General features: G+C 36.3%; 3 protein-coding genes and 1 long non-coding RNA gene across 6 annotated transcripts in view; 2 read left to right on the top strand and 2 right to left on the bottom strand.

Moving 5' to 3' along the window:
• Positions 1–2,723: 2,723 nt before the first annotated feature.
• On the bottom strand, positions 2,724–9,132 carry LOC115425927 (E3 ubiquitin-protein ligase NEURL3). 2 transcript variants are annotated; one of them, XM_030143811.1, is made up of 5 exons: positions 8,977–9,132; positions 7,311–7,817; positions 7,000–7,149; positions 6,820–6,880; positions 2,724–3,039 (listed from the first exon to the last, which is right to left on the bottom strand). In XM_030143811.1, the coding sequence occupies exons 1-5, from the start codon at positions 9,077–9,079 to the stop codon at positions 2,940–2,942; spliced, it is 921 nt and encodes a 306-aa protein (XP_029999671.1). In that variant the 5' UTR covers positions 9,080–9,132; the 3' UTR covers positions 2,724–2,939. The 2 variants fall into 2 exon arrangements, with proteins under 2 accessions (XP_029999671.1, XP_029999670.1); XM_030143810.1 differs by lacking the exon at positions 2,724–3,039 and having other exon boundaries at positions 6,367–6,880.
• A 2,753-nt stretch (positions 9,133–11,885) lies between these two features.
• nkx6.3 (NK6 homeobox 3) lies at positions 11,886–14,179 on the top strand. The gene is made up of 3 exons (XM_030144019.1): positions 11,886–12,688; positions 13,257–13,426; positions 13,600–14,179. The coding sequence occupies exons 1-3, from the start codon at positions 12,274–12,276 to the stop codon at positions 13,828–13,830; spliced, it is 816 nt and encodes a 271-aa protein (XP_029999879.1). The 5' UTR covers positions 11,886–12,273; the 3' UTR covers positions 13,831–14,179.
• A 2,976-nt stretch (positions 14,180–17,155) lies between these two features.
• Positions 17,156–23,858, bottom strand: part of inpp5l (inositol polyphosphate-5-phosphatase L) — a 28,667-nt gene continuing 21,964 nt past the window's right edge. The window contains exon 16 of one of the 2 annotated variants that reach the window (XM_030143104.1): positions 17,156–19,339. The gene's annotated coding sequence lies outside the window, so the exon portion shown is untranslated. Of the gene's footprint in view, positions 19,352–23,858 lie in introns of both variants that reach the window. The other variant, XM_030143103.1, reaches the window with a different exon arrangement.
• Positions 21,532–21,935, top strand: LOC115425491 (uncharacterized). The gene is made up of 2 exons (XR_003936244.1): positions 21,532–21,792; positions 21,862–21,935. It is a non-coding gene; the product is annotated as an uncharacterized LOC115425491 (long non-coding RNA).

Genomic DNA, 23,858 nt, shown 5'->3' on the forward strand with positions numbered 1-23,858 from the left:
TAGACTGGATTGACACATATATGATAATATCTTTGGTCTATTCTCACATGCTCAGTCTGAAACATCCATTACATGCACACAATGGAGTCTACTTTGCTACTGAGGTGAGATGTCTTTTAAAAAAAATACATTATTAATCACAAAAGAGGACATTTCTACATGCAGATGGATGCATACATAGATTATGAAAGAGCCCACACATATGCTAATGCTGGAAGGCCTCAGATGCTTATTTCTGTTATACAGGGTGGGGAAGCAAAATTTACAATATTTTGAGGCAGGGATTGAAAGACAGTGTATGACCAATTAGTTTATTGAAAGTCATGAGAATTTATTTGCCACAAGAAAATTTACATAATAGAAAATGTTTTTATTCTATGTGTCCTCCTTCTTTCTCAATAACTGCCTTCACACGCTTCCTGAAACTTGTGCAAGTGTTCCTCAAATATTCGGGTGACAACTTCTCCCATTCTTCTTTAATAGTATCTTCCAGACTTTCACGTAATAGTTTTGCTCATAGTCATTCTCTTCTTTACATTATAAACAGTCTTTATGGACACTCCAACTATTTTTGAACTCTCCTTTGGTGTGACGAGTGCATTCAGCAAATCACACACTCTTTGACGTTTGCTTTCCTGATTACTCATATGGGCAAAAGTTTCTGAAAAGGTATGGATAATAGTGTTAGGTATGATTATGACATCAGTATATGTTTGGTTTCAAAACAATTGACGCAGTGTCTGCTGAGAAAAAACAACTAAATGTTCATTGTAAATTTTGCTTCCACATCCTGTATTCCAACACAAAGCACCACTAACTAGCATATATGAGGCAGCACCGCTGCTCTCCTTTTCAGTGTCAACAGTGTTTCTGTTACTACGTTACAATTGCTGAGCTTCTGTTAAGCTCATGAGAGGAATCTGTCTCTTCCCACTCCCATGTCTCCTTGTCGTGATATATTAGTCCCAGAGCTTGCAGACGCCTACTGGATTTCTGAGCTCAGAATCCTGAAGCAGTTCTCAGCTCTGCCATCCAAGATAAATATTTAACAGCTTGGCAGTGACATCAGCAACCAAAGGTCACATCCATGTTACATTCTCTGGAATCGGCTGTCGTGCTCGTTCCAGGAGGTCAGCCATGTCCCTCAATAGCTGCCCAGTCACACACCTGCATTATTTTCAACAGAATCTGTATTTAGTTCATAAAATGGACTGTTTTGACATCTTAGAAACAATCCAGCTAAAAAAATATATATATATATAAAAAAAATAATAAAAAATAAATGAAATTAATTTTTTTTAAAAAAGGAAACAAAAAAACAAAAAAATAATCCAGCTGCAGGTTTTATCCCATTACTATTGTAATAATGTTTCTATAATTTTAGTTCATGGCCATAATAATTTAGAATGACTTGTCCTGAGATTAAAGGGCACATTCTGTCATTTCAGGTTCATAGACTTGCAGTTGCAGTGGATTTGCAGTTGTACAACACTGCCCCTTAGTGGTATAAAATAGAACTCCATGCAGTCAGATGCACCGCCAGATGTCGCCAAATCCATGAACAGCCACCTTCAACCTACAGGACCTGCTGTGAAAACCCAAAAGAACCCAAAGATCTGATACTGCTAAACTACTTTCAATATTTTTGTCTTCTATATCAAGCTGAACAATTGATATTTTCTTAACTATGGCAGCAGACGTGGTTTATCTTGCACATTCTGTTGTTTTTCTTTTTTTTTCCTTTATTTTGTCACTACATGTTACAGTCAATACAAAATACACTGTTGCCCATTAAATTGGAATGATTTTGTTTTCAAACACTTACATCTTTTTATTTCTATTTATAAACATCAGTGATCACCTTTAAACCAGGTGGAATGATTACATACTGAGTTTCACTTACAGTTGATTTATCAAGAATAAATCACATTGTCAGAATAATTTAATGAGAGGAGGTACAAATATTTTATTCCAAATTTATGGGCAAAGATGTATAATACAGAACAATATAACTGTCAGAAAAACAGTGTCTAAAGCAAAATTATCATTATTATTATTATTATTATTATTATTATTATTATTATTATTATAAATGTATGTTTAATGTGGTTAAGTTGTGGTTGTTTGCCATGTACCAGTTAAACGCATCAGTGTGGGGCTTTTGATCCTATTACAATAACAGGCTCCTTCATGAGGGTGAGGATAAATCATGTGACTGTAAACAAGTCATAGTGAACCAGCAGACATTCAAATTACACTAATACCATGTATGGATCCAACAAGTGTATTCATGTTCAACTGTTACAATGAGACTTGACATTAAGCTTTGCAGCAAATATTAGTAGGTGTAACGTTCAGACCTACAATTGTCAAAACAATCTCCGTCAAGGTCCAGTTACTCACAGTGATAACAGTTTGGACACTGAGTGGAGGATTTGAGTTTCATTTTGACATTCTAAATTGTTTTATTGGATAGAGATAAGCATGTTCATTCTTGTCAGTGTGTTTTATGCACAAATGCTTGGAGTTTTATATTTTCAGCTGTCATTTAATATATGTAAGAATGAAAGAGAGGAAGTTGTTGTAATGTTCTATGTTGCAGTTATTTTATTTGTCATAGTTGCATTTATAGAAAAAGACACTAATTTTTTTTTTTTTTCACATTAGAAAACTTTACTACATATATAGGACTTAGATTTAAACATTTTATCTATACTGTACATTTAATTACAATGTTGTTTTTTTTTACATATACTGTACAACATTTACACGTCAAATAAAAAATAGTTCACATAAAACTTCATGGTCGGAGTTCCACATTGCCTGGACAACCATTTCCACAGCATTAACACCTTTTCATAAGGTGTTTTATTTATTACAGTCTCTTAGAGGCTTTTATTCAGCGGTGAATGGGTTCCTGACACACACCTCCTCTTCCCTCACAGACTTCGGATGTTTTGACGACAAAGGGGGCAAGTGCCAAAATCCTCCAAAACTCTGTAGGCGCAGAGGGTACATAAGCACTGATGGCCACAAGGCCTTAGAGCAGGGGTGTCAAACTCATTTTCTTCCGGGGGCCACATTCAGTCCAATTTTATCTGAAGTGGGCCGGACTAGTCAAATAATAACATAATAGCCAATAAATAATGACAACTCCAAATTGTTTTAGTGCAAAAATAACATTCAATTATGCCAATATTTATATTTACAAACTATCCAAACAAAAAGGATGTGAATAACCTGGAAAAAATGAAATTTATTAAGAAATATATGTGCAGTTTTATGCCTTGACATATCATTTATACATGTGCATTACAGATGAGGTCTACAAAGGCACAAAACATTTAGTAAGTGGCAGAATATTGTTAAAATTGCACTTATTTTCTTTAGACATTTCAGGTTTTTCACATTTGTTCAGGTTATTCACATTTTATTGTTAAAGTATAGTTTCTCAATGTAAATATTTTCATAATTTAATGTTTTTTGCACTAAATCAAGGAGGAAAAAAAGGGTGTTGTCATTATTTATAGGTTATTATGATATAATTTTTGAGTTCAATGCCCTAACTTGCACTTTGCAAATTCATCCTGATGGCCACATTGTAAACTTTGGCGGGCCGGTTTTGGCCCCCGGGCCGCATGTTTGACACCTGTGCCTTAGAGTGATAATGGCCTCCTTTCCCATGCACACCACACTCTCCATTTTGTTATCTCTCACTGCAAAGAAAACACAATAAAAAGGGTCAGATCACCACCTTAAAAAACATATATCTGTACATTGTGCGAAAGACAGAAATGAAGGTGAATCATGTTGAAAGGAGAGTGTTTTCTTTTACCTGCTGGGGCCTTTGTGTTATAACACAGAAGTTTGTTGTCATATAGTAAATTCCATTATATTATAATTATCAATATTATAAATGCAAACCCATCTGCAGAATTCACAGATTATCAAAACAAGCCAGTAGCAGTATCCAGTGCATGAGTTTCCAAAACTGTAAGTCAGTAACAGAATTAGATTATTTTTGACAGATCATGCACAAAGCACAAAACTATGACATACATTTACTTGAGTATACATTTGATTTACTTATACTTTAGTTGAGTATTTCCATTTCATGTAACTTTGTACTTCTATTCCCCTACATCTAAAAGGCAACTATTATATTTTCTACTCCATCAAATTTGCCTGAGAGGTTTATTTGCTATTATTTCTTCAGATTACACATTTTTTTAACCTACAAGTACTTTGTGTGGATTTTAAAGGTTTGTAAGAAAACATAAGGATGACAGGTGGCATTATGGACTGAATTCTTAGGCTAAAAAAACTGTGACATTAGATGGGAAATACATTGGCACAGAGCAGAAAATAATATTTTTCAGCTCAATAAAGTTAACTTTTAGAGACAGTGATTCTACAAACATATAATCATTAGAAACAACCATCTTTTTAGACAGTAGTTCAAAACAGCTACAACGTCAACATCGATACCAGTAAAATGCAGCATAGAAATTGTTGCCTGAATAAAACCATTCTAATAATAAAATGCTGAAAGACACCATTTTACCACACAGCGACAACTTTCACTTTTCATTCTCTGAGTACATTTTGCTGATAATACATACACTTTTACTGCTGATTCTGATTCTTAAGTAAGGTTCAAATGCAGGTTATATTGTGGTATTTTCATAGTGTGATGTCAGTGGTTTATTGCAAGTAATGGATTTAAGTGTGATATGGTGGCTGTTGTGTGTGATTTGTTTTTGTGGCTTTATTGCTTTATTTTTGTTAAATGTTTAGTACTTTGATGATACACTAAAAACATAACCGGTCACTTAGTGCCAATTGCTTTGTTAAAAAGTAACTTCTCAAAAATGATCAAATGCTATTGGGATACATACCCCTTATAATTCTAATACACACAATAAAAGTATTTTGTCCGATTTTGCTCAAATGAACACATTTAATGCCAGTTTCCTCCAGCCTCCCCATAAGACATGACCTATTTACACTTTAAGCTCTTTCTATTTTGCATAATAAATACCCAAATGGGTTTATAAGTGACTTCATTGGTGCTGAAGGTGCTAATTTCTCACACCATCAGCAACATTTAGTCTTCAAGGTCAAACTGCATGTGTATTTTGTTTTCTTTTAACAAGCTCGGTGAATCATTTCCTTTGCTGAAGAGATAAGTGAGTCTTGATATTTATAACCTGAATAAAAAACATAAACGAGTCATAACGAAACTACAAAACTGTAGTACTTTCACTTTGAATGTGAAGGTTGCAGGCTACAGAAGCAGTTCACAACACATATAACATATATGCAATTATTAATATATGCATAAATGTACTTATATGCAACTGTTTGAATGAAAAAGGTTAAAAGAGACTCATTTTGTTTGTGATTTTTAACAAAACACTGACACTGCCATTTTACCACACAGTGACTACTTTCACTTTTCATTCATAAGTACATTTTGCTGATGGTACTTTTATTTATACTTATACCATCATACTTAAAACTCTCAAATCTACAGGGAACTACGAAATGTAGACAAGCATTTTGTTTGTCATTTTTAACAATTTTTTGCATTATTGTCAGATGGCATTATTTGTCAGAATAAAATTAGGCTAACAAGTAATTCTAAAGTAACCCTGTCAACACTGATCATAAAATATTGGAAAACTTTGCAGGATTCTTTTCCTGATTAATCAAATCTGAAAAATAGATCAGATTGTTCCATGTGTACATTTAATCCCAGTTTTCTTTAAGACATGAAGCTGTTTATTAGTTTGCACATGTGCATGTGTGCAAAGTACAAATGTCCCTGTCACTAGATTTACTGACATGATTAAATAAATTTTGCATGTCATTTACAGCCAACATAAATCGTGTGACTGTAAACAAGTCATAGTGAAACCAGCAGACATTCAAAATTACACTAATACCATGTATGGATCCAACAAGTGTATTCATGTTCAACTGTTAGAATGAGTATTGACATTAAGCTTTGCAGCAAATATTAGTAGGTGTAACGTTCAGATCTGATTCTGAAACTCTTCTTCTCTTTCACCTTTTTTAATGCTCTTATCTCAAAGCTTTATTTTTGATCTAAACAGTTTATTCTTGACCATGAAACCTACAGTTGTCAAAACAATCTCTGTCAAGGTCCAGTTACTCACAGTGATAAAAGTTTGGACATCGAGTGGAGGATTTGAGTTTCATTTTGACATTCTAAATTGTTTTATTGAATAGAGATAAGCATGTTTATTCTTGTCAGTGTGTTTTATGCACAAACGCTTGGAGTTTTATATTTTCAGCTGTCATTTAATATATGTAAGAATGAAAGAGAGGAAGTTGTTGTAATGTTCTATGTTGCAGTCATTTTATTTGTCACAGTTTCATTCATGAAAAAATACATATTAAAAAAAATTATTTTCACATTAGAAAACTTTACAATATATAGGACTTAGATTTAAACATTTTATCTATACTGTACATTTAATTACAATGTTTGTTTTTTTTTTACATATACTGTACAACATTTACACGTCAAATAAAAAATAGTTCACATAAAACTTCATGGTCAGAGTTCCACATTGCCTGGACAACCATTTCCACAGCATTAACACCTTTTCATAAGGTGTTTTATTTATTACAGTCTCTTAGAGGCTTTTATTCAGCGGTGAATGGGTTCCTGACACACACCTCCTCTTCCCTCACAGACTTTGGATGTTTTGACGACAAAGGGGGCAAGTGCCAAAATCCTCCAAAACTCTGTAGGCGCAGAGGGTACATAAGCACTGATGGCCACAAGGCCTTAGAGTGATCATGGCCTCCTTTCCCATGCACACCACACACTCCATTTTGCCATCTCTCACTGCAGAGAAAACACAATAAAAAGGGTCAGATCACCACCTTAAAAAACATATATCCGTACATTGTGCAAAAGACAGAAATGAAGGTGAATCATGTTGAAAGGAGAGTGTTTTCTTTTACCTGATGGGGTCTTTGTGTCAAACCATTTGCAGGATTCACCACCAGGGACATCTGGAAAGAAACCCTTGGGTTTGTCAGAATCAGGATTGCTGAGGTGCGGAAGTGCAGAGCATGATTTCCTGACTCTAAAACCATTCCTTTTCTCAGAACCTGTTGCAAACAGCATGAGAAAGACATTGTCATCCCATTATATGTAAAATGCATACATTCTACTGTTAGTGCATGTGGACTCTTCATACAACAAGTGGATCAGAACAAGAAAAACTGGCTTCTCTGCTTGGAATACATAACCGCGTTTATAGTAAACTTACCAAGGAGTAAAACAGAGTAGGTCTGTCCATAGACGTCTACCATGGCCCAGAGTTGACGGCTGAGGTCTACTCCTGTCAGTAACTGGCGTTTAGTGCCATTCACTGACACATAAATGGAGCCACCATAGGAAACCCAGAATTGCAGCTCTGAGCCTTGTTGGCAGAGGGATTCATCCACAGGAGCAGCCCAGTGGCCAGGTGTGTCAGTGAGGTTGGGGATGGCCATGCAGGGCAGGGGGAGAGACCTGCCTGTAGGTGGGACGGTGGTGAAGCCCACACGAAGAGCTCCGTGCCACCCACCAACAACTTTCCCCACCTGCAGGCGGATCCTCTCCTGAACCTTCACTGGGCGGCTGCTGAACACCACGCCATTCTTGAACGTATCCTTTCTCCTTTCTGCGCAGTGACCTCCCTGGCTCAGGTGGACTTCACTGCCAACATGAGTGTCAAAGGTGAGAGGACCCAGGCAGGACAGGCCACACGTGTGAGGCTCTTTTAGCTGAGAGCCTGCAAGAAAACAAAAACACTGTTATCACTGATGTCAGATCATGAAATTGTTTTGTAGTTAGATCTAGTAGATTACACCATCAAAACTATTTTCACACAGCACAGTTGCATCAACAAACACGGATGTTTTGAACCTGGATAATGTTTCGTTAGTTTAAAACACTAACAAACACTCATCATTATATTAATCAAAATCTTAAAACAGCTGTTGGTTAAATACTGCTGCGATAAAGATGAGTCTGATATGGATTTATTAATTACCTCAGGACATAAAATTGTGATCCAGTCAGAACAAAACTAGCAGACACTTTTACATTTCAAGCATCACAGTTATAACAAAAAACCACAAAGTTTTCTACCTGAATATGTTTGTTTAAAACATTAATAATCCAATACCATTTGTACATATGAGTTTTCCTCATGTATTTTGTCAAAATGCAGCTAAATTGTTTACTTTACTAAAACGGAAGCTGGTTAATTATTTTTTTCTCTATTACAGCAATAAAGATGGTTCTGATAACAATTTTACAACAGCTAATTGTAATGAAGTAATAATGAAAGTAGCAGGTACTTTCTTTTTTAGTATTAAGACTGTGAGTAAATAATGTGCCCTTTGTGCCAAAACTTGTAATGACACAGACACAATATCCACTCATGTAACTGTGACAAGTGGAGTTGTGTGGAATAAAATCAAACAATTGAGCCCTACTTCTTCTAATTGCAAAGACTCATTTTGGATTTGTATTGTTGTTAACCAACGAGGCATGAAAAAATGTAATCATTAGTAACAACTGCATTTTGCCAGAATATGTTTAGTTTCATTCATGTTTCCATCTAAACCTCCTTTCACACTTTACAGTAGCCTATACATCATAAATCTGTAATTCTTCTTCAGTCTTTCACTCCACTTATCAATTTTATAGCACTTACAACTGATAATGCAATATTGATAAAAAAAAAATAAAAATAAAAAAAATACAGTGGCAGACACTCTATAAAATGTCATATATCCATAAAAATAAAATAATATGCTTTGTTAAGATTCAGAGTTAAACCATTTTTTCCACTAAATTTTGTTTGTCGAAAACTTTAAAGGAAAACTATTGCTTTAATTTACTGTAGTGTCCTAAATGAAACAGATCAGAAATAAATATCTCACCAGAGTTGTTGCTGTTTCTGTTCTTCCCCATTGTGAAGAGGCAGAGAAATCTTTTCTTCATGTATCTGACAGAAGATGTGCTCACGTCTGTATCTTGCTTCATTTGTGGTAAAGTATGACTGTGCACTGCCTTTAAGTAGAGCGCACATGTGCCATCAAAACACAAACGCATGGTGTAGACATGAAGGGGCAGGACCAGAGGGAGGGACTAGCTCTGGAAAAGTACCTAAAGCTGAACGTAAGATTGGCTGGTATCCATGTTTTTTTTTTAGGTTCCGGTTTGTCATTTATGTTCTGTGTTAAAATAAATGGTGATACAAGCCTAGACCACTGATTACAGTAAGAAATAGTTTTAACTGATTAGTGGTTTTAAGTTTCAGTATATGTCATCATACTGAAAACTGTAGGAGACAGCTCACAGATGAATGGCTGTATGTATTGTAAATGAACAGAGACTATGATCCCTACATTATATTAGCTCATCTCCATTTGTAGACACATCCCTAAAGTCTTACAGATTATTTTCTCACCTCTTCTAGTCTTATGTAAATTAACAATTCTTGATGAAAGGTCTTCAGAGATCTCTTTTTTTAAAATTCATTAGTTTATTTATTTATGTATTGTAAGACATGGCTCACATCAGCAGATGCTTCTTGTGAACAGTAAACTCAAGAGGTTTGACATTATAAGTCAAAGTAGCTCCACAACTGGTTCACATCTCCTAACGATGAGTGGACTTCAGGTTTTCTAACTCCTGACTCCAATCAGCTCTTTTTGGAGTCATTGGCCTGTGGGTTGACATTTTTCTAACAGAACTGTAAATGTTTAATAGCTGTGTTCAGTAAAGATGTAAAATATTATTAGTTTGTGTGGTATTAGGTTAAGAACATCGCGTCTGTACTTTTGACTTAGATGCACATCAGATCACATTTTATGACCAACTCACGCAAGAAATTCATGGAAATTTTTTAATTTTCGGGCTTCACATACTTTTTTTTTTGTCACTGTGGGATTACATTTCTTGTATTACTTTATTAGATGTGTTGCTTGGCTATTATACAATACTGTATTGTGTGTTTTATTTTTATATCCCATTTGAACTACTATAATACAGAGATCAGGCAGTGATCTGGCTTTTGTCCCCTCTGAATGCATCATATTTCAATATCCAGACCATGCTATTATCATTTTGTCAAAGATAGAATACAGCATCCTCTTTATAACAAGAAATAAAAGGCAACATGGCCTCATTGTAACCTGATTGAAAGGATCATGGAAAATTCCCTCAAAGTACAAGATCAGGAAATTGGCTCAATGTAAGTTGCTTTTGTAAAGTGTCTCAAAGGACTCATTCCGTCAGAAATCCTCTGGATTTTCCCCTTAACAATCCATAGGACTGGTTAAGAGATTCTGTCGCCCTCTACAGGACATATTCAACTGCAACTTTCTTAATCTGGATTGGTTGGCTGCCCGATCATGTGACAGGCTGAGGATGTGCCTGAAAATCCAGGATGATATCGTCACTCTTGGAAATTTACTGGGTCTTTTCTGTCCAACTATCACATGACTGTAATTCAACTTGGAAAGGCCACCACAGACCTGCCTGAAACACATCATTCTCATTTAGTCACTGTGACCTAAATATAATGTAGCATAGTTAATGTTTTACAACAACATATGTAATGATATGACTCTGGCAATGTTTGCCGTTCCTCTTGTATTTTCATTTTTTAAAATTAATTTATTTAGATTAATATTCTATTTTTTAATCTATTTTTTATTTTGTGTACTATGTGGCTTAGAAGATGCTGTCATGTTGCATTATTTTGTAGTAATGGCAATAAAGTTAGTTGAACTGATGCTTTTATATCCACATGATATGTTATATTTACAGATTATTTATTGTCCACAGGAAACTCTATAGAAAAATAAGTCTATTGTAGCTCCTGTTATTGGAACACAATGTAAATAGGTTCATTTTACGTTACTGGTTTTTATAATCTTACTCTTACCATACGTTAGCCTTCTGCCAGTTCTTGGAATAAATGAAAACTTATCTAAATGAAACTGATGGAACAAGTCTGGGCAACACTTGGTATGATGCAAAAACTCAGATTCAGACAGTTCTGAAGCAACTGTAATAGATAAGGAAAGCAGGTTTTCCCAAACAAGGTGTGTCACTTGGATTACTGACACAAACAAATAAGTTTGGAAATTCATATCACACATTGTAAACTCCAGTAAATATTATCATAGTTTATATAATTAAGACATTGTAGATGTTTGCATTAGAGTTAGATAAGTTATTTGTACTGAGTTGTTTTTTTTTTTTTTTTTTTTTTTTATTAAACTCTAATAGCATACGTTCACAAATCCTCATAACTCAGGATTAAATTAATGTGAGAATTTGTTTCAGATCATGAGGAAACATCATGGTAGAAGAATATAAGGAAACAATGGACAGTGCTAAACAACACAGACATGTGTTACAGGACACTACTATGTATGTATACTACTGCGTATGTATAAAACAACATGAACCTGAGTTTCTAATTATTGTTATTATAATTATTCTATATTCTTTGACCAGAAAACAGTGCAGCCCTGCAGCCTTTTCCCTGCATTCCTTTTACTCTAGGTTCAGCTGCTTGTGCTCTACCACACTTGGTCAGACATGGCAGGCCATCAAAAAATCAACTTGTTCCCACTCCACCTGTTCAAAACACTATTAATCTGCTGCCGTCCAATAAAAGGCTCGGCTTTCACCAAGGAGCCAATAGAAACACATTAATGCTGTGAGACCCAGGCCAATCCCAAGCTGCATTCTAATGTGGCCTATCTTTATCAAGGTGCCACTCCATTTCCACATACTGCTTATTTATGATATCTGAGGAGAGAGTCTGCTGGGGGCGAATGTCTTTAGGACAGCACTAAAATCTGTGTACAGGGGGCTCACCTGAGACTTCAGATATGGAGCTATCACACACCACACAGAGGCTAAAGAGAGGCGAAAGGCGAGAGTGAAGAGTTCATCTGCTGCTACATTATTCAGTGATATGATAGCAACTTTGGCATTGACCAGGGACGGGGTTGAAGCTGCGAAAAAGGACTGCATTAGCCATATTAGTACTCCCATTTATTTTTAAACATCTGATGCAAATAGTGGTGCAATCCCAGGTCTAGACATCACCGGTGGGCAGTTAAACTTTTTCCAGGCCCATCTAAGGTCTTTTCCTAACTGGATCTAACTGGATTTTTTGGATACTGGAACCCGGAGGCAGTGTTACAGTACTTCCCATGGATCCAAACATCCAGGGGTCTTTCCTGTTCAACAACAGCCTGAACCAATTTCCCTCGGACCTCAAGGCTCCAGTGTGCCAGTACTCAGTGCCCAACTCCTTTTACAAGCTCAACACGGGCCTGAACAGCCAGCTTCCAGCCGGGACGCCCCACGGCATCAGCGACATCCTGAGCCGCTCCATGGTGGGGGTGGGCTCCACGGGCACCACCACCCTGCTGTCCGGATACTCCACCATGGGGGGCTTCGGCCCCTCCGTCACCGGCACGTCCATGTACTATAACCGAGACTACAACTCCTCGCTGGGCGGCTTCTCCAAACCCGGAGCTGAATGCCCCATGAAGGGTCGCAGTGTGAGCTGCTGGGCAGAAAGCAGCTGTGACTGGAGAGGAGGCAGGCAGCAGTGCACCAACAGTGAGTGAATCTGCAGCCTGGACTCATCTTCCACCTCCTCAACGCAGTAGGATTCCTCTGAGCCTCTGAGGAGTCACTAAGAGATTTCACAATATGAGGAAGCAACAACTCATTTACCTTATTGGAAAAGATGACTTTTAGCGTGCATTGGTTGAATCAGTGATTTGACATGCATCTTTTGGCTGCATCCTTTGTTCTGAGAGGTTTAATATTCCTATGCAAAAAAATTAAAATGTCATTTATGTCATTTAAAATGGCCAAATGTAAAGTATATACAAGGTGTTCTTACAATTTAAAATAAAAAAAGAATATATTTCAAACATGGATGCAGGTATTTCTATAATAATAATAAGGCTCATGCTCATAAAACATGATGCATTTTGCTTATTATTAGTCTTAATAAACTTTATTCATCATGTCTGATTCGGTGCATGAACAAATCCAGTTTCTGATTAGGTGCTGAGCCTGTTTCTCCTTCACACTGAATGAAAATATTTTTTAGATGACATCAAATGAGATACTTAAGTGACTAATCCTGATTGTAATATTTGTGTTTGGTTCATTTCAGGTGGTGGTCCTCTGGGGGAGATGTCAGGAAGGAAGAAACACACCAGACCAACATTCAGTGGACATCAGATATTCGCTCTGGAAAAAACCTTTGAGCAGACTAAATACTTGGCCGGGCCTGAGAGAGCCAGACTGGCTTATTCTCTGGGGATGACGGAATCCCAGGTTAAGGTAATGTGAAGAAACAATACAACAGTGTAAAGAAGAAAAAGCTGAAAGTCCTAGATGCTGCTGACATGTTTGGAATGTGTAACAGTAACCCTCACCTGTTCCCTTCATACTTTCATTTTGCCTGTAAACACGTTGGTTCCCTTAAAAGCCTCTGACGGGAAACCCTTTTGCAGGTGTGGTTTCAAAACCGACGCACCAAGTGGAGGAAAAAAAGCGCCTCGGAGCCCAGTTCCACGCAGGTCAGCCACGCAGGGCAGGGCGGCGAGGCCTCGGACAACGAAGTAGAGGACGAAGAGTACAACAAACCCCTAGACCCCGACTCTGACGACGACAAGATCCGACTTCTGCTGCGCAAACACCGCAGGGCTTTCTCGGTGCTGCGCCTCGGACCGCATCACGTTTGACACGTTTGACACGGACGCGCGCACATACACACACGTACACATCCACACACGCTCCTCAGTGGGCATGCATGCTGTAATGAAGTGTAAAAATATATATATAATAATTAGTTTTGAATACAGTGTTTAATCCGAGAGCAGTTACGCATGTTCAGAGGAGCGCATCTGTGCTCAGACTCAGACAAACCATCAGACTGTCACAACTGAGCAGGAAACATTTACTTTTATAAGTTACTGTGAGAAATTATCTCTGGTTAATGTTACACTGTTGCGTGGAAGAAAAGTGTTATATGTATTATTTTGTAAAAAGATGAAAAAAATGACATGAAAAAAAACCCTGCATGATGCTATTCATAATATAAATTAATAAAAAAGAGACTAAGACCTGACTTTATTTTCTTCTTTTATACAACTAAACATTTTGATTATTTCTGTGAGAACAATTAACCTGTAAAGACCCAAACAGCCACTGGTGACCAAAAGCATCTACTCATCTATAATGTTGAGCACATCAGCTTTGTACTCAGCTTTTAAAGGAAGTTTACAAGATTTTTTAAGTTGTACTAACTTAATATACTTCTTTGTTAAGTTAAAGGCAGAAATGTCTGTTCAAAATCGATATGTTATTAAGTCAAGACTGTTTTCCTTGTTTTTCATTTAGACCAACTTAATAAAAATAACTTAACTGATTTAAATGTGTACATGTAACAAACTGAATTTTTTAAGCAGAGAAAGCTCTTGATTTTAAGCTTAATTTACTAACCCCATGAATCATTTATAAGAGTGTACCTACTGATCCACTAATCCTATCAAAACATGTAAATATTTGGTGTAAAATGCAGTTTTTCATCTTTTCATTGTCATATGACCCATTTGGATGTTCAGAGGCTCCGTAGTGAACATGGAAACACTGTCATCTTGTACAACACTGATTCACAAGTAAAACCCATGGAGTCGGATAAATGATAGTGGATAGAGACGCTGGGTTTATGTTCAGTTAATGATAGATTTGACTGAAATAGGCACTTTTTCTGCAGTTTTCTCTGCTTTTGATATAATAACCTTCAACTTTAATCAAGGCTTTTATGAGCATTTACATGATCAGTAAATTAAATACAGGAAAATACCAGATTTATTCTGATAAAATACAAAATACAGAGGATAATATTGTAAATAAATGGTGATAAATCAAATAAGAAAGGTTAGATATAGGGAAAATTTCATTTGAGAACTGACATAAAAGTAGCGCTCGGTCTTTATGGGTTAAAGGTGTATTCCATTCATGATTTATTTATTATCTTCCTGAGACCCAGCAATGCATTTTTGTCCACTGCAAAGGACATGCCATGAAAAAAAAATGTATATGAAAAATTTTTTGAATCATGTTTCCAATCAAGACAATTAAAAAAAGAAGCCAAAACAATCTTTACTTTCCTGGGTCTCAGGAGGGTGTGATAAAATGTCATATCATGTTAAACATAACAGGTCTTCACTGCAGGGAGAAACTAACACATTCTGGCAGAAATTGGATGACTAAAAGATAAATATTTGATTCTTAGGGGAAACTTTTCTATCATTTTTAAAATGGCAGAACAGGAGAGGGTGCAGAATGGGATATTGTGTTACCATCACACACTCACAGGCTGGGTACAGGCAGTTTTTGAAGAACATGGCAGGTGTTTGCAAACATGTCATAGAATAATATATTGGTAGCATTCATCTCTTCTTAAGGTTTTTTTTAACACAGTAAAAAAAAACATCCTTTAGAAAAAACTCATACCATATAAATTAGTGGACTAGCACAAGTTCTTCTAATGGTGATCGCTGCCAGAAAACCAAGCCAAATGACAGTTAAAATGAAAGTGCAAACACTGAAAAGAAGTGCAAAGGTCAAACCTGCTGTGATTTACAATAGTGGTGCAGCTTAATTGAAGACAATGACCCACACAACCCACTCAGATGCAAAATCAATACCAACAGGCCGGCTCATCACCATTTAGGCTCAGTATGTGCACACACACATGCACGTGCACACACACACACACACATATGCACTCATACACACATATGTCTATGCAGCAGGAAATGATCGCACAAAGTGGAATGCTGCACGGTGAGTTTGTTTGTTTGCAGACGACTATTGATTTGTAGATTAAAATGTTTGCACTTGTAAAAGGAGAGGATCTGCAAATTGTGACACAATGTAACATATTATTATCTTCTGTAATGTTATTTGATGATTAAATTAAATGCTTATGTCTTTATAACATTTTAGGGTGATTTCAGTGTGCAACTTTCTGTTTATTCTGTTTTTTCTCATTACTGGCATAAATTCTTCTTAGAGTAAGTGCTGTGATATGAAGACACAGACGCTGAATGTGGGGTCAAAGTCTAATCTTACGTCATTTATGCAAATGACGTGGCTTAGCTGTGTCATAAACGTGATCCTGGGTCACATGATTTCTCTGCATCTGCATGCTGTAAGAGTAAATCAGTGGTTATGTTTCCAGCAGGATTATTTAATTTCATGACACTTTCAAACAAATTGAATAATAAATAAATGAATGAATGAATGAATACATAAATAAGAATTGAATAAGAAGCTAATTTGGAGCCAATTCAGCAAAAAGTTTTGGATTTACTGTCATGTTTTAACATTTGATTGTTTAAATAGTGATTAAATCATGCAAATTAAAACAAACCTCTGTATCAGCGTGTGAAATGAAATGCCATAAAGATGAGAATGTTGTGATGATGATAAAATCACACATTGGTACACTTTGTTTTGCTGATCCTTGAAAACATTCAGACATTTCCTTCCCCAAACAGCCACAACAACTTATTTGAATCAGAAATGCGTTACATCTCATCGGAAATACCTGGAATTTTTGTTGGGTCACTTCATGCTATATGGCATCCTCCTGGTCTTTTTCAGTGTGACCTCAAGAAAAATCACAATTAATGTCTTTTTGTTTTATTTTGCTTTTTTTTGTTACTAAAAATGAACAGAAATATTTACATCATATTTTGAAGCATTTTTTTCTTTGACATATTTATCTTATGTATTATATAGGTAGGTTTCTTTTTCAGTAGCCAAATATCATTTCTTGTAGACAATTAAAGCAACAGGCAAATATGATTTCCCAGAAACAGCACGCCTGCAGCCAGCCGGCAGCCTTTACAGGTTTATCAGGCACAGGAAGCTGTAGATGTTTTATGAGCTTGTCAATAATGACTCAAAGGTGTGAAGAAATGAGCGTAGTTCTTCCTAATCTGTTGCAACATAGAGTAACCTGCACAACACAGGTAAAGCTAGCAATAATGAGACCCTTATTTCAGTAATATTTTATTTACAAAAGTGATACATGACAACAATGTAGTGTTTGAATGGAGTTAATCTAAAGGTAATACTGGCCTTAAAATGAACTACACAAACATCTGCATCAGCAATTCATTTTTTTTTTTTACAGTGAATCTCTTAAACCTCCATCCCATTGTACAAGTAAGCCTGAGAGACCAAAAGGGACATAAATATCTGCAGTGACTTCTGAGTGTCCTGTACCATCAAGTTATGTAAAACAAAACAAGTTTCACAAAATACTCAAATGTTGAAATATGACAAATAGCAAACCATAGTCATTATTAGAGCCAGCTTGAACAACTCAAACCAGTAATTCACACACTGAATGTACATTACAGCACTGATACTACAAGGCTATACAATCGACAAAAAAAAAATCAGATAACGAAAAAGCAAACAGTGGCCTCTGTGTTGCGTGTGGGTGCACACAGGTGTATTTATGTACAGCACTGTGCCAAAGCCCTAGACCAACAGGTTTGTTGGTTTAGGAGAGTTCCAGTGACCACACATATGCAGTCCTCTCTGTAGTAAAGTACAATCTGGATATATGGGAAGTATGTACAGCATTAAAAAAAAAAGTTTCAGAGAAAAAACAGCTTTTATAAACCAAAGTGGTAGTATTTAGTGTGACCTCCCTTTGCTTTAACATGTCTTTAACCCTTTTGTTCTGACAATAGGAGATTTATTACCTTAATTTTCTCATGTTTTATATTAGGTTTCATTCAACACACGTCAGATGTTTCTAATTGTTTGTGTTGCTTCTTGTCAGGGGGTCAGGAGTCACAATAAATAGTGACTTTAACCTTTAGAATGCATTTAGTTCATTTTTGTGTTTTTTAATGCTGTGTACATAATTCTGTATTTAAGAAAATGAAAAATAAATATATATGCTCATTGCAATCCTGCAAAAATAACAAAAGCTAAAAGTGGCCTGAGACTTTGGCACAGTATTGTATGTACGTATGTCTATATACACTGTATTTTGTGAGCCTTTAGTAAAGCCACACTACAGTCAGAAGTAAACGTGAGGCTCATATTATGTTATTTTGGCAATGAAAACAGGTAGATGTCAACAAGGACAGAATGGAATCACTTTCTGTGTAGAGACTGAGCAGTACAAATAATCTGACTAGATCATTTTCTGAGGGAGGACGACTAAGACTGAGAGACTAAAAAAACAACTGTGTTTAAGCTTAATAAATAAAGCACTTGGTATCAATGTATTAATTAATGTAACATTTGTAATGTGGAAAAAATCAAGACAGTGTTACTGCAGAGACAAACAGTGACACCAATAATAGTAACTGAGACTCCTCTAAATTAAAACAGGATAAAACATGCTGCTGTATGACGTTAAATACCCTTTTTGTCCACTGTCTTGTGTAATTACATGCTGATATCAAAAACCCCCCAAACATAAAACCTTATTCAAAATTCAATTTGATCTGAAATCAAATGACATTCCTGTGAGGGAGCCGACGCATCTATTAAAACATAGGCTAAATTATTTTTCACCTACAAGATTCTCAACTGTCTTCTGTGTAAATTCTTGCTTACAGGGAGAGTAAAACATAAACACAAATAAATACTTGAACTACAAATCAACATTAAACAGATCCCATATTTTTTTTAGCTTACATTATTCAGTTTTTACATCCACAATATCTATTAATAGCACTAATGTTCTTTTTAATGAGTTAGCTGGAAGTTAAAATATGCTTGAGCCTCAAAATACTGGACTCTACAAAATAAAAACCTGAAACAGCGGCCTGACAGTGGACAAATTCTTCTATCACAGTTTAACATCCTTGTATGTGTACACATCCATGTAAAAGTCTTCAGCAAAAGGTCCATCCATCGCAGTCTTTACATCATCCTTTTGGTCTCATTTTAAAACAGTCTTACTTTCACTGCATATGGTGCATGATGAATGCTGACATGAATATTTCTGAAGATTAAAAAGTGGATCAATCTGGACATCTGACACAGAAACAGATCAAATCTGTTGTGACGTCAATCAGTGAGAGGGAGCATTGGTGCGTCGGCGGGGTGTTAGCGGTGAGGGCGAACTCCGTCGAGCCCTGTGGGTGCAGAATGGGTGGGATGTGGTTGGTAAGTGTCATGCTGTGGTGCTGATACTGTGGTGCAGTTCTGACGACAGGCCTGCAGCAAACACACAAACAGGCAAAATGTGAGACAACAAAACACAGGAGTGACAACAGAGACGACTGTGGTTGTTTCTTTTCCTCTGTGAGTGGATCACAGCTGAGACACAGATTATAAAAAATGTCTACGCTGTTCTTTTCCTTCTCCCCTCATCTTTCCACCTTATATTACATTTATGTATTGCATTTGTTTATTACCCCGCCCCCTGAAGGGGAGGTAAGGAGTATTGTTTTTTGTTTGGTTTGGTTTGTTTGTTTGTTTGTTAACACTCTAGCAGCAAAACTACTGGTTGAATTCATACCAAATTTAGTTCATAGATTGCCAGTGACCCAAAATAGATCTTATTGCATTTTGGGAACAGTAGGTAAAATTTCAAAATTTTTATGAATTATTTAAAATCTTTTTTCCCCCATTTACTTATATTGGGTGAAATTTCAAATGTTTGTAGCAGCAAAACTATTAGTTGAATTCATACCAAATTTGGTTTATAGATTGCCAGTGGCCCAGAATAGAGGTGATTACATTTTGGGAAAAATAGGTCAAAGTTCAACATTTTTATAAATTTTTGAATCTTTTTCTTCTCCCATTCACTTATAATTTCCCATCTATAAAAACTTCAGTTTTGTTTCAATTTACTTCATATATAGAGGCAGCTGATATGCTGACATCAGCATACGCACAGACATAATGACATCGGCTGAATCAATGCCAAAATAAGCTACAATATATGCAAGGGGCAGGATTTGTTGTGCCTGGCACCACTTGTTTTATTACTATACCCATTTTTCTTCTTTTTTATATCTACATGTCTATTTCTTTTCCTTTACCACTTGTTCAGCCATACTTCAAGGCACTTGTTGTCACATGATCAAGATGGCTGGCATCCTATGACGCACTGAGGTTTTAAAATTGAGCCCGTCTTTTGTATTATGCTCTGACAAAGACTCTGTGTGGTTGAAACATGTTGGTGGGTACGGTTGGTGTCCCTATAGGTACCAAAGCACTTCTATGTCCATATCAGAGTACCCTGGACTTCTTTCTGCCTGTTGTATTTTTGCACTACATACTGACTGAACGTGATTGATTTTTTTTTTTTTTTGCAACAGCCCATTTTTTTCCCTTTTGTTTTTCATGCATTCTTCCCCTGTGTTTTATGAGCATCTGATTCCTTTAAACACATTTACAGTTTATGTTCTTTGATCCGGTGAAGCCCCTACTAGTCCTGTTTTCCCTCCATGTCTACCCTTTAATCTGACACTATCCAAACCCAAGTCAGACACCAGTGGAGGAAGTGTCATCTACATATCCCAAAAGGACCCATGAATGAAATGATAAAGCACATTACTTATAATCAATAACAAATAGGCATATATTAATACAGCTGCACTCAGAGAGGAGGAGGTCATTTTGACCTGTGGGGTCTGGGAGTGGTGTGTTGCACAGAGAAAAGGAACAGAGGAAGATAAGAGTTACAGGAGTATCATGGAACTGGAAGCAACAGAGATAATTTGGTATTGACTCATCGATAACTTTAACAATGATATGTTTGACCAATTAGGTATCAAACACTACTGACCCACTACTACTCCAAATATACCAATATTCTGAATTTGATAAGAATGGTGTAAACTTAATTTTCTGCTTAGAGTTTTTTCCCATTGAGCATATTTGGATTTAGACACGTTGCTCTGCTCATTACTGTGATTATTCAGGTTTTACGAGCATTCTTGGGTAAACAGCGTTATTGAAAGTTATACAGTGTATTTTGTGAACCTTTAGTAAACCCACACTAGTACACGTGAGGCTCATATTAAGTTATTTTGGCAATGACAACAGGTAGATGTCAACAAGGACAGAATGGAATCACTTTCTGTGTAGAGACTGAGCAGCACAGATAATCTGACTAGATAATTATCTGAAGGAGGACGACTAAGACTGAGACTAAAAAAACAACTGTGTTTAAGTTTAAGAAGAGAGAAGGGGAGGGAGAAGGGGTGGGATTAAACAAATTATACTTCCTCCCACTTCTTTTTGAATGTGCAAATGAAGTCATGTATAAGTTTTGTTTTTGTTTTTTGTTTTCTTCCATGACTTCTTAGTATCTGTTTTATTTCTAAGAACTAAGTAAGATTACTTTGTCTTGTTGCATATTCAAAATAAACTAAACTAATAAATAAAGCACTTCGTATCTATGCATTAATTGATGTAACATTTGTAATATGGAAGAAAGCAAAACAGCGTTACTGCAGAGACAAACAGTGACACCAATAATAGTAACTGAGATGTATGACATTAAATATCCTCTTTGTTCACTGTCTAGTGTAATTAAATGCTGACATTAAAAACCCCTTAAACACTTATCAAAATCTGAATCAAAAATGAATTTGATCTGAAATCATGAGACTGCTGTGAGGGAGGCGCTGCATCTATTAAAACATGTCTGGAAGTAGCTACATGTATTAACTTACATATGAGGATGAAATGTTGAATATCTAAATGTAATCTAGGCTATATCATTTTTCACCTACTGAGAACAAGATTCTCAACTGCCCTCTGTGTAAATTCCTGCTTATAGGGAGAGGAAACCATAAAAAAGAAATACTTCAACTACAAATCAACGTTAAACAGACCCCATATTTTTTTATCTTACATTATTCAGTTTTTACATCCACATCCATACTTGGTAGTGAAATGTGCACCTCAAGTTCATATGGCAGGTTGTGACACGTGGCCTGGGGCGGAAAAAGTGACAGTAAAAGTAAAGTACAACTGTCTGACTGTGAAGAGTAACATTTCAACGTTTAAACATTAAAGGAGACTTTCTTTAATGTTATGTTATCAGGTTTGTGGAGATGTGCAAATACACCTTGCTTTTTGAGAAGGTGGATGAAGGATGACTATGTTTGTATGGTTACACAAGTCTGCCACAGGGGGAGAAGTTTTACAAAGTCTTATTTTAACAGAAAGTAGCAAAACAGCCCAAGCTGCCTCTATCCACGGCCTTACTTTCACCTGATAAACAAGTGGTGCCAGGCACAACAAACCCCACTCCTCACACATATTGTAGCTTAATTTGGCATCAATCCAGCTGATGTCATCATGTCTATGCGCGTGCTGATGTCAGCATATATGTGCCAAGTTTGAAGTAAACTGAAACAAAATGTATGTTTTTATAAACATTTGAAATTTTGCCCATTATAAGTAAATGGGAGAAGAAAAAAGATTGAAAAAAATCATTAAAAATATGAACTTTGACCTACAGTTCCCAAAAGGTAATCAGATTTATTCTGGGTCACTGGCAATCTATAAACCCAATTTGGTATGAATTCAACCAATAGTTTTGCTGCTAGAGCGTTAACAAACAAACAAACCAAACCAAACCAAATACAATACCCCTTGCCTCCCCTTCAGGGGTGGGGTAAGAACACAGAGCATCAGAAAGAATATTCATTTTCATGACTATGAAAACAGCTGAGTAGAAACTGTCTGTCTTCAGTGAAAAAAGGTGAAAAAAATCTGTATATTTTGTGCATGTACACATTGTCACTGATGACCTCAGGGTTCCTACAGGTTTCTATGAGTAAAATTTAAGACTTTTTAAGACCTTTTTAAGACTACTTAGAACAGTATTTAATGCCTATTTCACAACCATACTGGCAAAAATTTGTAACTCATATAATTTAGGAAAATGTATTTATTTACTCCAACACCTTAATTCCCACCGTTCAGTCATTTCTCACTGGGAGCTGCAACGTTAGTGATAATTGGTTCCTAATTTCAATATAAATTGTCAGGTTGGAACTGAGTAGACTAATGTTACTTTCTTTGCAGCTTGGACATTTAACACATTTAAACACAATAAAGTTTATGGCAATATAAAGACCTACCATATCAAAAATAAAGACTTTTTTAAGGTATTAAATGCAGATTTGTAAATCCAAGACTTTTAAGACTTTTTAAGACCCTGCAGGAACCCTGGTGAACTGGACTATACCTGTTTGTTGTCTCACTGTATCAAACAAAAAAAAAGCAAAAGCCAGCAGGCTGCAGCATCTTCTAAGTCCCTTCATTTTGTAGATCTAATCATTCTGCATCCTTCTGGAGAGGGATGCTCATGAAAAAACAGTATATCCTGAGAAAAATAAATTTAAATGGCAGAAAAACAAAATCATGGCCGTAAAAATGCCAATACCCTGTCCGGCACAATGTATGTGTCTCTGGCCGACCATCAAGATGGTAATTAATGAAAAGCGGCCCAACGATGCACTTAGCATGTGGCCACAGTGACAGCGCAGAGGATTCAATAGACATAGATCAGTGAAAGGTGCTGATGGTCTGTGGTCCAGCTACACCAGACACATTGGAGCGCTCGTGTCCTGCAGGCACTTCATCTTAGTTCATATCCTGACTCCACTGGGCTCGCCTGGGTTATGGCTCTCCAGGGACCAGGACAAGATTACTGCGATCACTCTCACACACTGAATCCCCCCCTCTGGAATTACCA

Source organism: Sphaeramia orbicularis, chromosome 9, assembly GCF_902148855.1.
Source record: "Sphaeramia orbicularis chromosome 9, fSphaOr1.1, whole genome shotgun sequence".
Classification (NCBI taxonomy): Eukaryota; Metazoa; Chordata; class Actinopteri; order Kurtiformes; family Apogonidae; genus Sphaeramia; species Sphaeramia orbicularis.